At 32.9% G+C, this 14788-nt stretch overlaps 3 protein-coding genes across 8 annotated transcripts in view; 2 read left to right on the top strand and 1 right to left on the bottom strand.

Moving 5' to 3' along the window:
• Window positions 1-1585: 1585 nt before the first annotated feature.
• Window positions 1586-8142, top strand: LOC111691931 (cilia- and flagella-associated protein 70-like; the record flags this gene model as incomplete). The annotated part of the gene is made up of 15 exons (XM_023455467.1): window positions 1586-1756; window positions 1915-2098; window positions 2151-2534; window positions 2595-2843; window positions 3906-4174; window positions 4230-4378; window positions 4473-4642; window positions 4695-5020; window positions 5082-5218; window positions 5271-5371; window positions 5427-5638; window positions 5702-5842; window positions 5941-6192; window positions 7882-8031; window positions 8083-8142. Coding segments are annotated over exons 1-15 (2955 nt in total), but the record flags the coding sequence as incomplete, so codon positions are not given.
• A 47-nt stretch (window positions 8143-8189) lies between these two features.
• LOC108911995 (plasminogen activator inhibitor 1 RNA-binding protein-like) lies at window positions 8190-10708 on the bottom strand. The gene is made up of 4 exons (XM_018717091.1): window positions 10579-10708; window positions 10193-10465; window positions 10041-10133; window positions 8190-9848 (listed from the first exon to the last, which is right to left on the bottom strand). Exons 2-4 carry the CDS (start codon window positions 10379-10381, stop codon window positions 9030-9032), a joined length of 1101 nt encoding a protein of 366 aa, XP_018572607.1. The 5' UTR covers window positions 10382-10465; window positions 10579-10708; the 3' UTR covers window positions 8190-9029.
• Window positions 10709-11222: 514 nt separating this feature from the next.
• LOC108912002 (spectrin beta chain) overlaps window positions 11223-14788 on the top strand; it is a 28404-nt gene continuing 24838 nt past the window's right edge. For 5 of the 6 annotated variants that reach the window (XM_018717106.1, XM_018717103.1, XM_018717104.1 and 2 more), the window contains exon 1: window positions 11223-11387. The gene's annotated coding sequence lies outside the window, so the exon portion shown is untranslated. The remainder of the gene's footprint in view (window positions 11388-14788) is intronic. The other variant, XM_018717108.1, reaches the window with a different exon arrangement.

The following is a 14788-nucleotide window of genomic DNA, read 5'->3' as shown; positions in this document are numbered from 1 at the left end:
CTCGCCAAATTTCGTCAAAGTTTAGTCACAGAAATTTTTTTTTTGTACTTACCTTTAAAGGAAATTTATTTCTCTACAAAAAAAAGTCCTTAGAAGATATCTGCCGAATTAATAAGTTCTGAGATAATGGCAATTTTAGTAGAAAAATTGACATTTTTCACAATATTTGTTTTTTTATAGATAAAAAGTGGTTGTTTAAATATCCATTTTATAGGAAATTCAATTCTCTACAAAATAGGTCCTTAGGAGAAATCATGTCAAATTGATAGTTTTTGAGATAATGGCAATTTTGGTAGAAAAATTTATATTTTTCACAATATTTCTGTTTTTTATAGATAAATAGTGAATGTTTAAAGATCTATTTTATAAGAAATTTAATTCACTACAAAAAAGGTCCTCAGGAGAAATCATGTCAAATTAATAGTTTTTGAGATAATGGCAATCTTAGTAGAAAAAATAAACATTAGAATCATCAACAATTTCAATATATACATATGATATTAAAATAAATAGAAATGAGGAGTTTTTTAAGAATATTTAAAAATATATATTTTACAATTTTCTTTTCTCCATCGAAAATGTATGTACGAGTATTAGGGTGGCCCAAAAGAATGAATATTTTTTTCGTGTCTCTTGTGAAAATGTTAGTTTATCATGTTTTAAGAGCCCCCTCAAAAAATGAGCTCAAAAAAAATTTTTTAGAGATCACTCAAAATTTTAAAAAATTTCCGTCAATATTGAATTTTTTTTTAAATTTTTTTTCTCGTTATTTTTTCATTTTCTATGTTGAAAAAAATCTCGATTCTGAAAATTTCAAATCGATATTTTAATTTCTAAAGGTCACTCATAATTATTTTATCTTTAAAAAAAGAACTAATAATTTTTTTTATTGAATTTGATGAACAAAAGAATAGAAATAAATCACGACACTTAAAAAATTTCTCGATGCAAAATTTGGTACACTGTATCAAATATGTATCTACAATTTTTAAATTTTTTAAAATTTAAGTATATTGTGATTTATTTCTATTCTAGTGTTCATCAAATTCAATGAAAAAAAAATTATTAGTAGAGTTGATATTTATTTTTTAGAAGTCGCTCGAAAATATAGGTACAGTACGAAAGTATTGTAAGGTAAGAAAGCCAAATATTTAAAGTTATCGTAAACTGATTCTAAATTTTTTTTGAAAATTTGTGACCATTGTTTCTTTTTTTACTTAAAAGTCAACATCTATCGATATATGTTCTCTGAATATAGTCCACCAAATAGTATTTAAAGACTTACATTCTTAGTAAATGTCGACTTCTGAGTAAGGATAGGTTTAGCTAAATCGTAAAAAAGTTTAATGAATAGAATAGGAAGTAAAATTGTAAGCTAACTTAATTCAAAACAGTTTGTTTTCATTCAAAGAAGCTATCGTTGAGTTATGGCCCGTTCGAACACCCTGTATATTGTTCGCAGTCTAAATCAAGGCAGCGGTGGAGCAATACAAAGAGGACATGATCTCTCCGATTATGTTCATTATCTATATCTAGTTAGTTTGTTGTACCGGTGACAACTGACAGGACATTTTAATTACTGAGAATGGAAAAAACTAGACGGAAGGAGTCCCATCAAGTTATGAAAAAAGAACATGGCGAAGGAAAAACTGAGGAAAGTATCCAAGAATACAAGGATGAGACCAAGGACGAAAACGAAGTTAAAGAGAAAGATATGAGGACGGTTACGATTACTTTGGACTACTATCAGAATATAGTAACTGATTTTACTAAAAGACTTTAAACTTTTCATAAAACAGAATTTTTAACTTTTTGAACAGATTGTCGGATGTTTTATGAGAAGCTTAAATTAAATCTTGTGGCTTATATAAAATAACCCGACAAAGCAATTGTTTCCGCAATTAATAATTCCAGATTCCACTGCATCCCACTGCAGACATTCAAACCAGATGCAAGTACCTAGATCGAAACTTGGGAGAAACGTCCCTCTTGCCGATAACAGACGAACCAACCTTACCTATAAATGAAACGTTCACTTTCAAAATAAATATAAACTGCAAGAAAGACAGCGACCATCTAATTTCATCACCTGCCCTGTGTAAGAATTATTTACAGCACGGATCTTATTGTCAATTCCTGAAATTTTCCAGTAACCGTTTTGCAATTTGCTGGGACCTGCGATCCGGGACTATACGAACAACTGCAATTGTGCGAGAATACAAAGCATGTCGGTTCTGCCAAGTCGTTCGAAAGTATCGTTAGCATATATGAAGCATTGACTGGAGATACGGTGGATCGCGATATCGTCGACGCAGCGGAAACAAAGGCGGTAGCTAGAATGAAGAAAATGGAAAAGAAAAAAGAGAAGAAGAGTGCAGCTAATAAAAGCTCTAAGCCAACAAAATCTCCTAAAGCCACTTCAAAAAAGCAAAAGCAAAAAATAAGCGAGTCGACCAGCGTTGATTCTCTGTCCCTAGATGCGAAACCTACAACATATGGAATGTGTGTCATCGACTTTTTGCCTTTATTTTACGGTAATACGTGATTTTAAAATGAACAGAAATGAATACCGTTAAGTAATCTTAAACTTTTAGGAAAGTCCAGTTTCACAGAAACTTTGATGATAAATCCTGTGGAGTTATTTTACGATGAGCGCATGATCACTTACAAAATTCGTCCAAAAATCACCGTAACTGTTTCGATTGATAAAGAAATATGTTTCCCCCACACTACAATCCTTAACTTTACAGTAGAGTCTCTTTTCAACATTCCGTCAGTTATGAAACCAGATATGGATTATAAGATATGCGCCATGCTTCCTATGGAGAATTCTGTACAATTTTGTAACTTTAGGAAATAATTTTTCACAACAGTTTTCTCATTTTTAGTCTAGCGAAGCGATACTCTTCGGAAATCCCTCTTTTCACTCAAAATATCACAAAAACGTCATGAAAAGCTGGCCCGGTATTAAAAAAATTTGTATCGATGCTAATACAACAAAATACAAGTATGTATAATTCAGTAGTAGCAGGCTATAACACAATATTTTTCATATAAACATCTACCGTTGAAAACCTAATATTTGAGATCAGGGTGTTAATTTTCCTCGTGTCTCCAAATAATCTTTTATACAAATCTCTAATGTAATTTTCCAAAAAAACAATGACACGTTTGAATTGTGGGTTCCAAAAAAAATTTTAAAAACATTCTTATAAATTTCCCTTGTTCATAATTCATATTGTTGAATTATTTAATGCGTTTTTGTAAATATGGCTAAGCCGCATGCCGCGGTTTATTGTGTCTTAAAAAAGAAATCTCCAAACGCCCTTTTTTTTAACATTGAGTTATGTGCTGTATTTCAAAATGTGCTGTAATAGATCGTATGTTTAGAGTCAGTGAAGATACCATTAAAAATACCACTGGAATTGATAACATCGATAGCTGCATAGAAGAAAGTAACCCTTTGGTAAGTTTTAACACTTTGAAAAGGAATCTCCTATTAAGAGACGGAATGACTGCCTTTTCGCACCAAGTTCAAAGCTATCGAAAAATTTTGTTGGAGATTTTGGTGTGTTCTAAAGAGGTAAAGTATAATAGTTACAAGCGCTTATATGTAAAATTTACTTTTAATTTTCTTATAAAGAAGTTAAAATCAAGTGCGAAGACTTCGGACACCGAGGTTGAATTAAGTAGGGATAAATCTAGTACATCTTTATGGTCTGTTAATTATTCTAAGAAACCACCCGATGCAAGAAAAAAATTGCAAAATCTACACCTCATGACAGTTGTAGATGTCTCATCACTGCTTTATCCAGGAGGTATTCTGATGAACAACAACAATATTTCAGAAAGAATAAGATAAACTTAATAACAGGATATAATTTTTTTATTTTATTTAATTTTAGTATCAAAAATTCGAGTAGCGAGTCCATTAACCACATTCAATTTCCATGAGGCTCTTAAGGAAACTGGTATTACCGATTCATATTTTGTACCAAAACCGCGAGAACCAGAAGTTACGGAAGAAGTGGTGGTACCAGAGCCTGAAGTGCCCAAAAACGATAAAAAACCTGAAAAGTCAAAGAAGAAGGAAAAATCTTCTGCTTCGAAGTACTCGAAATCTACGAAGAAAGACTCTAAAAGACTCTCCCAGGCAAAATCAGATTTACAGCAAGTGAGCAAAAAGCCAACTTAGAAAATAAGTCATTTAATTTTCCTCTTGGTTTTAGCTTTTACCATTGCCACCCGAACCCGTCCCAGAACCAGAACCGAGTACTCCCGTATATAGTGAAAATGGAAAACCAACTTTTATTACCGTAGAAATAGAACTGTCCCAACCTATTTTTAAAAAGCGAGACGTGGAAGACCTAGAGAATGAGTAAGTCAACATTTCAATATCCAAAAAGGCTTTTTAAAACTTGAATCAGTAAAAAGTACTCTATGCTTTCAAAGCACTAATAAAAATTGGATAGATTGCAGAGTTTACTGGAAGACAAAAAGGACAGCTCCCATAAAGTCGTTTTAACCCAACACGTTAGTAAAGACTATTACAAAGCGGTGTTAAACCAAATTACAAAAGACATATACGACAAATATAAACAGTATACCTCCCTAAAAGAGAAAGAAAGTAGTACTGTTGCAGGTAAACCGACATATCCTTAAACTTTTAAGTTTCGAACGGCAACTTTTTGCAGAAAAAGACTTTATTAAATACTTGGAAAGCGTGGGTGCATACCAGACCTACTTGACGTCCATAAAGGAGGCAATCTCTGTCGTTATAACGACCAAATTCCATATCAACGAAACCGACAAGAAAAATTCGCACCTGTACCAGAATTTTATCGGCGAAGTATTTGTATACCTAGTTTCTGAAATGAATGACACCTTAAACAGACTCGTTTGTACTGGACTGCAACCCGTTGTCACTCCAAAACCGAAGCCTGCGGATAAATTGTATTTTTACGCAAAAGAGGCGGCTGCGTTAGGAAAAAGAGAGCTGGCCGACAGATATTATTTAGAAGTAAGTACATAAAAGAATTAATATGAAGTGTCAGTTTTCTAAGCACATGTACCGCTTTTAGATAATTTGCTACAACGAATTGCAGAATCCCGATAGCTGGTTCGATTATGCAGTTTTTAACTTAGAAATTAAGCAGCCCGACAGAGCATACGAGTGTGTGTTAATAGCGTTAGAGAAGCAACGGTCTCATCGATACAGGTTAATACATGAAGCATTTTCTCCATTTTTAAACATCTTTGTATACTTGCAGCCTTCTTCTTCTGGGCATCATGTTGGCCGACAAAGGACAGCGGAACGAAGCTGAAACGTGTTTTTTAAATCTGTTAGTGTACCAACCACGATGGGTGGAAGGTATGGTATAATTAATAGTTTTTGATTTGAATATTGCAACACATCTTGTCGTTAGGTTGGGTTTCCCTCTTTCTATTTTATAAGAAAATCGACATATACGAAGGAATGGACATGGCCATGGATATGGTAAAAAAATATTTAGACGACGAAAGGACGACAAGCGATTATTTTAGTGAAATGGAGGATTTACTTTGGACGTCTAAAATTTGCCCTAAAACGATGTTTTTTCGCACTGCAGTTCTTCTATTAAAAATGAGAGTTTACGAAGTAATTTTTTTTTTATATCATGAATAATTATCCAATATTATTTTTACAATTTTGTGGTTACAGTGGGTAGAAATGGCATTGGTTCAAGAAGTTCAAAGACATTTCGGCATTACCCATTATCTACTATCGGCTGTATGTCTGTATCAGGAACTGTACGAACAAGCATTGGAACACATTCAACTTACCAAGGCGTATTGTGGACCAGTAAGAGAAATAGAAAAAATTGAGTCAACTTTAAATTCTAACAAACTATTGGGAGATGTTAAATCAACTGAAATACATCTGATTAATTAATTTTATAGGATTACGCTGTTTCGTCATTGTCCGGGCACTGCCTCTACGCTCTCAGCAGGCTACCTGAAGCTCAAGAAGATTATTATCATGTTTTAGAATCTCTCGATAGACCGGACGATATACATATGGTGTATATCAACTGCGCCCAAATACTAGACGATTCTGGGAATCGCCAGGACGCACGGAAACTGATTTTGTTGGCTTGCAAGCACAGCCCCACTCATTATACTTGGTACAGAGCGGGGCTGTTATATTTTCAGGTATTTGCCAATACTTAGTAAAATGCTCAAGTTCTTCGTCCACGACATCTTAACTTTAAGTTAGGAGGAATCAGTCTTATATTCTTTAAAATAGTCTAAATCTAATTAGTTTTTTTAAACTGCACTTAAACTCTTGTCTACGCCTTCACTGGACATCTCGCCAACTGTACGGGTCATTGACATAGATTCACAAACTAAACACAGTGCATTCAAAAATAGTTTTGTAACTGTAAATTACATTGGCATAATTTATTTTAGTTGCAATTTATCGGCTGACAAAAAGACGTTTGTAATAAAATTATTTCCAGGACGAAATTTGAGAAAACGGACCTAGGTGTTTCTAAAAGTTGTATAAATATGACCCCCTTTCAAGGTTACACCCTGTATAATTACATTAAAAATTTACACTTGAAGAAAAAAAATTGTTATCTTGACTTTTATAAGTGGAAATGGTAAAAGGGCTTATAATAAACCTAAAAAAATTAATGCGTGAGCAGGGTTGGTGGAGGGTTGATTTGGGGGGGTTGAAACGTTGTGAAAAATTGTATCATTGGGATTTCTGGCGAAAGTTGACGTCAAACAGAAAAGTATCAAATACAAAAGTTGTAGATTATGCAAAGAACTACAACTTTTTTAGAAGTCACTTTTTAAGATAACCTCAAAATTTCCGAGAAAAATGCGAAAAACGGCTTTTTTCCTGATTTTTCGTTTTTTATTTCTCATTTACGCATAAATAATTGAATTTTAACAAAACTTGGTGACACCTTTCTGCGTCTTAAATAACCACAATTTTTTTTAGATAAAAAAATAAGTTTCTAAGGTATTCATTTTTTCTGGTCTGAAACAATTTTTCTTCAAAGAAAAATTCTACTTAGAAAAATCATCGTACAGAGTTCTGCCGGTGATTATTTTTTTCGTTTTGACATATACTTTTTGGTGAAATAAAAAAATCTGTAATCACAGTTGAAAAACATGCTCAAAAATGCAAAAAAAATAAAATGTGTTTTTGAACTGATATTACAGATTTTTTTATTTCACCAAAAAGTATATGTCAAAACGAAAAAAATAATCACCGGCAGAACTCTGTACGATGATTTTTCTAAGTAGAATTTTTCTGTGAAGAAAAAGTGTTTCAGACCAGAAAAATGAATATCTCGGAAACTTCTTGATTTTTTTATCTAAAAAAATTTATGGTTATTTAAGACACAGAAAGGCATACTTTCACCAAGTTTCGTCAAAATTAAATTATTTTTACGGAAATGAGAAATAAAAACGAAAAATCAGAAAAAACCTGTTTTTCGCATTTTTCTCGAAAATTTTGAGGTTATCTTAAAAAGTGACCTGACCTCTACAAAGGTTGTAAATTTTTACATGATCTACAACTTTTGTATTGGATACTTTTTTGTTTGACGTCAACTTTCGCCAGAAATCCCAATATAATTTTCCACAAGTTATCAACTCCCCAAATCAACCCTCCGCCGCCCCTGCTCACACATTCATTTTTTTTTCGTTGATTATAAGCCCCTTTACCATTTTCACTTATAAAAGACCAGGTAACAATTTTATTTTTATTTTTCTCCGAGTTATTTCGATCGGTGTAGTAGCCAACATGGTTTCTATAAAAGGTCAATTTATAAGGACAAATTGGAATATTTGTCTAACAAAATTGTAATTTGATTTAACTTTCAGGACAACGATTTATTAAGCGCGGAAGAGTGCTTCTCGGAGGCAAATTTTAAGGACAACCGATGCCCCGAGTATTGGGGATATTTGACCATAATTAATTTGAAACTAAACAGGCTCAGTCAAGCAGAGTTATGCTACTCCCAAGCCTTAAAGGTGTGTACCAGATACACGGCACTATTGCGTAAATAAACTTGTTTGTTTTAGAACAACTTGAACGATGCAATGTGCGAGGAAATAAGAAAGGAATTCAAAAAATGTTCAACGGAAGTATAAATATATTTTATATTTAAAGTTTATGATTAACAATTCGCAATAATAGAATAATAAATTGTATACATAAATAAATTCATTATAAATAATGTTATCCACTTAACAGTTTCCTCTCGTTGATAAAGCACATTTTAAAGGCAATTATTAAGCTCTTATTAGTTGTCCGAATCAGACTTTTAAAAACTACACAAAACATTACGTATTTTAGTCTTAGTCTCTTAATAACAAAGCAAACTCGAAAAATTACTTACATGAGAGTTAACAAAAAGTGAACCAAGTCATGTCTAAACGATTCAATCTTTGTAACTCACATTTCAACACATTTTGTTTGCATATTTTTACTCTAAATGAGCACTAGAAAAACTTTTTTTCAAATTTTTTTTTGCTTTTCAAAGAAGAATAAGTTTTTATATTTTTTTTTATATTTTCCTTTTCTTAATATCCTGTACTGCAGTAGCAGCTGGTGAAAATGAACACGGTCATATTCTGATAATGAAGCGTGGGATCCACATTGTTTTTTAGATGGTTTCTAGGCCTATTAGAGAATTTTCGTAATGGAAAAATTTTAAAATTTTAAGAAACAAAAATTAAATTGGAGGCGGTCAAAATATGATTTTTTGAATTTCACTAGCGACCACCGGTACTGTCGTTATTTATACTTTACTTATCAGTATAACCATACTATTTCTCCTTCCATTTTTCTCAACCGATACATTTCATTTAGTCTGTATGCTCGTAAAATATTGTAAAATAAAAAATTAAATAAGTTCGTAAAGATAAAAGCGCAATATAAAAACATAAATACATCACAATAAAATATATGAATTAAGTAAAACAAAATATTTCAGCAAAAGAGCAAAATCTAAAGAGCAAAATCGTTTCTACTTATCAAGTTTTTTATCCTCTTCCTTTAGAGGTGTGTCCTTTTTAACATCTCTTTCCTCTTTTTTTAAATCTTCCTTCGCTGCCTGGTCACTTCGCGTATCGTCGAGTTTAAACTGAACTGTTCTTTTACGCTTTTCTTCATTTTCTGAAGACGTTACGACCAAATTTTCATCTAGTTTTATGTCTACTTGTCCAGCAGCTTCGTCAAGGGACTGGTTTTGTTCGTTTACTTCCCAAGATTCTTCTTCACCTTCATAGTATTGCTCCGGGCCCTCATCTTCCTGTTCTGGATCTTCTGTATAATCTTCCTCGTGATTTTCCCCGCTTTCTTTTCCTTCTTCATTTTCAACAGGAGTATCTGCAGATTTCTCTTTGGAAGCATTTTTGCTGGTTTGTTGTTGCAATTGATCACTTTCGTTGTTTCTGTTTGGTTGTCTGCCTTGTCCTCTCCCTCTTCCTCTTTCACCTCTACCTCTGCCTCGTCTACCCCTTTGTCCCCTGCCCCTACCCCGCTCATATCCGTACCTATCGTTGAAATCTCTCCCAGCACCATCTTCATTCCTAGGTCTCAAATCCTTCAATTTGTAGTTGGGAATGTGTTTAATATCTGCTATTTTAGTTTCTTCGTCTAACTGACAGTTCCTCTCTCCGGTAGAGGCAATCACCTCAACTTTTATGTTTACTGGATTCTGTATGAAAGAGGGTTTATCCGATTCATATTGTCGGTTTTCCCTAAATGAACCACCACCCCTACCTCTTCCTCTTGATCCTCTGAAGTAATGTCCTCTTGGGTAAGTATCACCTGATATTCTCTCCTTTAAAGCAAGTTATACATTTTATAATATCAATATTTAAAAGAATTGTTTGCTAAATATTAGATTTTCAAACAAAAAATAAACATTAGATACTATTATCAGGTTGATTAATTTATAAACTTGTTTATAGATTAAGCACAATTTTATCATTTCATGTATAGATAGTACGTCCTTAGCAATAAAATTATTTACCCTATATCTGTGGCTCTGGTGTTCATTCGCATTTTCCCTCGAAGGATCTTTCAAATAATTGTATGAAGGATCTGGAGGGGGTCCACTTTTAGTCTACAAGAAATTAAATAAACAAAACGTCTTACGAATTAACCATAAGCTATTTATATTACCTGATCCTCATCTTGATGCTTCCGATCGAGAATTTCTCTGAGGTCCCTCACCCCGAAAAAATGGAGAGCTTTGCTTACACTAGCATTAGCCCTGCCCCTTCCTCTGTATGAAGAACCTGGTCTATTTTGATGATATGGTCTTCTGTGGGATGCAGGGATATTTTTATCGCTCTGTTCAGCTTCAGCCATATTAGAAATTTATTTCTAATCGTCGATCTGGTTGTTTTTTTTTTTTGGCCAAGTACTGTTACAGCTTTGTGCGCACTAAATAATCTATAGAATTTTTTGTTAGATTAATAATCTACCGTAACATGATACGTCAAAAGTAACACGTAAAGAGGTTATATGTTTCTATTCCGAAAATATTTTTAAAATTTGGCACTCACCTTCAGCGATGTATCACCAATTGATAACAATAATTATTCATTTCTTATTTTCGGTACTTTACCAATTATTTTACTTTGCTATAAGAGGACTATTACTAATTTTATCAGGTTACCGAATAGGTACATTAGAACTACAAATTTCATACTTTAGATCTACGTCCTGTAATGTACTTCGAGCATACACTGTATAGAGGAACAAGCTTTCGGCGACAGTGTAACCAGGGTGTAAACGAGTGACAGAGAAAAAGTGATAGTTCGCTTGCGCAGGCACTTGATTGGCTAACGTAATTTTTTCCACAACGGTTAGAAAGAGAGAGCGAGTACCCAAACTATTGCCTTTTCTCTCTAAAAATTTTTGTGTTGTCCGTACAATACATTCTACTAATATTGTTTAAGAATAGGGAACCTCTTTTTACAACAAGGGAAAACTGTGAAAACCATTTAATTTGGTTAATGCAAATGAAAAACGATTTAAGGGATGTTTTTATTTCGCAATAAAGTTTATAGGTAATATATCTACTTGTATAATAAAATCTATATAAATGGCAGCACCTCATTTGTTGACAAGATACGAAGAACGATAATCATGGATGGCAACACATCCCAAGGCGCCAGATATTTAAATCGGGGCGTGTATTGTCTGGTTCTGCGCATGCCGCCCAGAGTACTCGAAGTTAGCTGTCATGCAGGGCGTTTCGACTGTGGGTTAGTGAATAAGTGAATGAAAAAACTGTGTTTATTGTAAAAACTTTTAGTTTTTCTCTGCAGGGAAAGTGGAAAATCGACATAATTAGTTGATATTCATAGAGGTGAGTCTTAGAATCATGTATTTACAGTCGGGTGTATCCTTCAGTGTGTGTATACGGCTTGAAAATGGCCGCGATAGGTGTAACCACTACAAAATCTAGATAATTAGGAATCAAATTCTTCGTAATAATGAAAGTATTCTTACTACTCTGCTGTTGCGTAACATAAGAATTATGATATAAGAGGTAGGATCTTATGAAAAGATAACTAATTGTTCATTTAACCACACTCAAATTCTTGACACAGTTTTTTAAGCCCCAAATGTCACTGAACCCAAAAACGGGTCGTTTAGTAAAAAACAGATGCAGTGTGTAGGCAGCGAGTTAGGACATAATTTCTCTCCTTTTATAAATAATAAACACGCCTAGGTATATTTAAACTTCTGTTTAAATGGGTACTGATTTTATTTACTTTTTCTTACATGAAATACACCTAGTGTAGCTGAAAATTCAACGTAGGTATTGATTTAGTCTACAGCTACACATTACCGTTGTCTATTTAAAACAGTAATTTAAGTTTGCTGTAAGTAGGTTATCAATTTTAAAATAATTAAGTAATAAAAATTACCATGGGTAACTGTAATTGAATAAAAAACCTTTTACCCACTCTTCTGTTTATTAATATCAGTGATGCGTTTGTGACTCATCGTTTTATAGAGGACAACCTTGAAGTATTTCATTTTTACAAGTTAAACATAATATAATGTTTATGTATTTGTAAATTTGAAAACTCAATACCGTAGATACTAATTAAAGTTACGTGGTTTGTGATATGTACTTCTCTGTGAGAATTTTTTATAATGATACGTTAAACAAATTGTTATTTTATGTGTTAACAAGATAACGAGTTACAGTCCTGTTACATAAGACCCATTATTTATTTTAACGAGGTACAGCACTTACTGGGTAAAAGAATAAACTTATTCAGTGTTAAAACTTTTAATATTAAAGCATGATGCAGATCGAGATATTTATAATTGGAGTATTAATTACTTTAGGTATTACAAAATATACAGCGATAATAATAATTAATCATTGATGTACTTTGAGTATAGATTAAATACTTGCATTACATAACGTTTTATATGTTATTTTATAGATATGGGACAATATTAACCTTATTGATAACTTTTTTATGACAATAGCTATAAAAAGGAACTCTGCATATGTCAGAAAATAAAAGAAAATCTTTCTCAAGCCATCTGAGTCACGCCATCTGCTCCAAATGTGATGTCATTACATCACAATTTTGTTTTATGCTTGACATTTATTCCAGTTCCAAAACTCCAGTTTTTTTGTATGTATTTTGTAGCCGAATAAGTATAGTAAATAGTCTACTATTTAAGTAAAGATCTAAATGATTAGCTTTTAAAAAGTGAGTTTATAGGAATGTAAGAAGATTGATGTTAATAGTTCTAATGAGTGTCCTGAATTTGGTGTATACTGGTATACTGGATAGTACCCAAAAACGCCTCATTTTGTACAGATAGACTGGTACTAAGTACATTTTAATTATCCAACGACTTAAGTAGAGGCCTTGACTAACATTTTTTCGAGTATCTAATCTTGTAGTTAATTAAAAATATAAGTAGCTATTTAAAAATAAATTTGTTGCTTAGAAACTTTTAAAAATATTATTTTCATTAGAAATTTAATCATGAGTTCTACTGTCGGATGTTTATTTAAATATTTTTACGATTTTAGAAAAATTTCGTGAGGTATCTACTTGGAAGATTCTGCAATTCTTATTAGACTGGTCGAAAAAAAATGTTATTATTCTAATTTGAAAAACGTGAATCATTTTAAACATGTACTTATGCGGATACGAAAAAAGCATTGTAAAAAATTAATAAATGTTCTATATATTGGATAATGGATAATCTAGCTATCTTTGCGTTCTTTTTGCGGTGATTTGCACAAAATTCCACTTACTACGCACGTACTTGACGATTTCTAATCTTTGGTTACACAATGGTGGCTAGCTCCAAGTAAAAAGTTATTAACGTTCGTTACCCCCTGGTAGTAATAATGTAACGATAGTATACAACTCATTCAAGGCAATTACATCTGGTTAATGTCGTCATCGATGTGGTATGGCATGCTACATTTTATTTATTACAAGTCTAGTATGCATCATCGTCTGTAGTAAAGATCGAGAAGATTTAACGAGAAACTTACGTAAAGCTCTATATAAAATTCTTAAGCCAGTACAATACTCCGCTGTCTATCAATCATTTTCAGTTATCGATCAAAGGCCGAGAAGCGAGGAACAATTAAATCTCCCTAAATTCACAGATCAATAGCCAACCAAAGTACGTATAAGTTCTTTTGTACTCGTCGCTATAAAAACTAAAAAAAAAGTTAAACGCGCTTCCTTGGTCTATTTAAATCGAGATTTAAATGGTCAGATATTTCGTCAGGTGTCCAGAATAGTCAGCGGTCCCAAAATGTTTTGTATTACAGTACTGTTGTGACATATGACGTAGGCGTTGAATATTCATTTGTTTTTTTGTTTCTTGTACCTAGATGCAAGTCATTTATACCTAATAATGTACTACATTTTCTAGCGAAAGACGAATCTTCGTGTGGTACCGCATATCATGCGTGTTGAATAATTGTCATTTTGGCACTGATGTCAGCCTCAAAGTCCGTAGAATATTATCCTTCCGCGCCAGTTAATTAAATTAGCGTGGGCCACGATAACGTCTGCATTCATTCATCTCGCAAAATAGAACGGTGACATAAAAGTTCAACTATAATTGTCGCACATTGTTGAGCAATAGCCAAGGATACGTTTACGTTTTATTTTCGTTGATCAGTGTTTATTTACATACTTCCAGGAATCCAAGTACTTTCTTTTTGGGCGGCGCCGATTTAGAACGGCTTCGGGTCGAATTTTAATTGTTCCCTTTGACTTTTTCCGGGACAGAGTCACTTAATATGATCGTATGAGAAGCCTTACGGACAGTACAAAGCTACAGCCGCTCCAAAGAAAGCCTTGTATTCTAAAACATTTTATTCTTGTATTGATCTGACAAGTTAATGTGTACTTTTATTTATTCTACCCCTTATGGAGCAGGGATCGACGTGGTTGACCTATTTTTACCCTTTAGGGGGTCTTGGCTTTAGTAGATCGATATATTTTTTCATGTGCTCTTATGTTCTCTGCTCATTTCAGTTGATTTAGTTTTATGCTAAAATAAACAATGTTGGGCATTTAAATAGGTTAAAAATTTGTTATTGCAGTTGCATATGCTCGGGCATAAGTTTGGTTAATTTTCTAAAGGAATAGCTTATAAAAAAATATCATTTCTATGCCAGTGATTTCTTGAACCTTTGACATATTACGTAGAATACTTGAACATTTATTGGGTCAACATATTAACAATCTGTAGACGTAAAAC

Source organism: Anoplophora glabripennis, unplaced genomic scaffold (genome assembly GCF_000390285.2).
Source record: "Anoplophora glabripennis isolate ALB-LARVAE unplaced genomic scaffold, Agla_2.0 scaffold88, whole genome shotgun sequence".
In the NCBI taxonomy this organism is placed as follows: Eukaryota; Metazoa; Arthropoda; class Insecta; order Coleoptera; family Cerambycidae; genus Anoplophora; species Anoplophora glabripennis.
This window is presented reverse-complemented; position numbering and strand designations above follow the sequence as displayed.

What these genes read in the sequence shown, in the direction of transcription:
- LOC108911995 (XM_018717091.1), bottom strand. Translation starts at nt 10,381, where the DNA reads ATGGCTGAAGCTGAACAGAGCGATAAAAATATCCCTGCATCCCACAGA. An exon ending in AGCATCAAGATGAGGATCAG is followed by an intron (nt 10,134 to 10,192) that starts GTAATATAAATA and finishes AATTTCTTGTAG; the next exon opens with ACTAAAAGTGGACCCCCTCC. An exon ending in ACCAGAGCCACAGATATAGG is followed by an intron (nt 9,849 to 10,040) that starts GTAAATAATTTT and finishes CTTGCTTTAAAG; the next exon opens with GAGAGAATATCAGGTGATAC.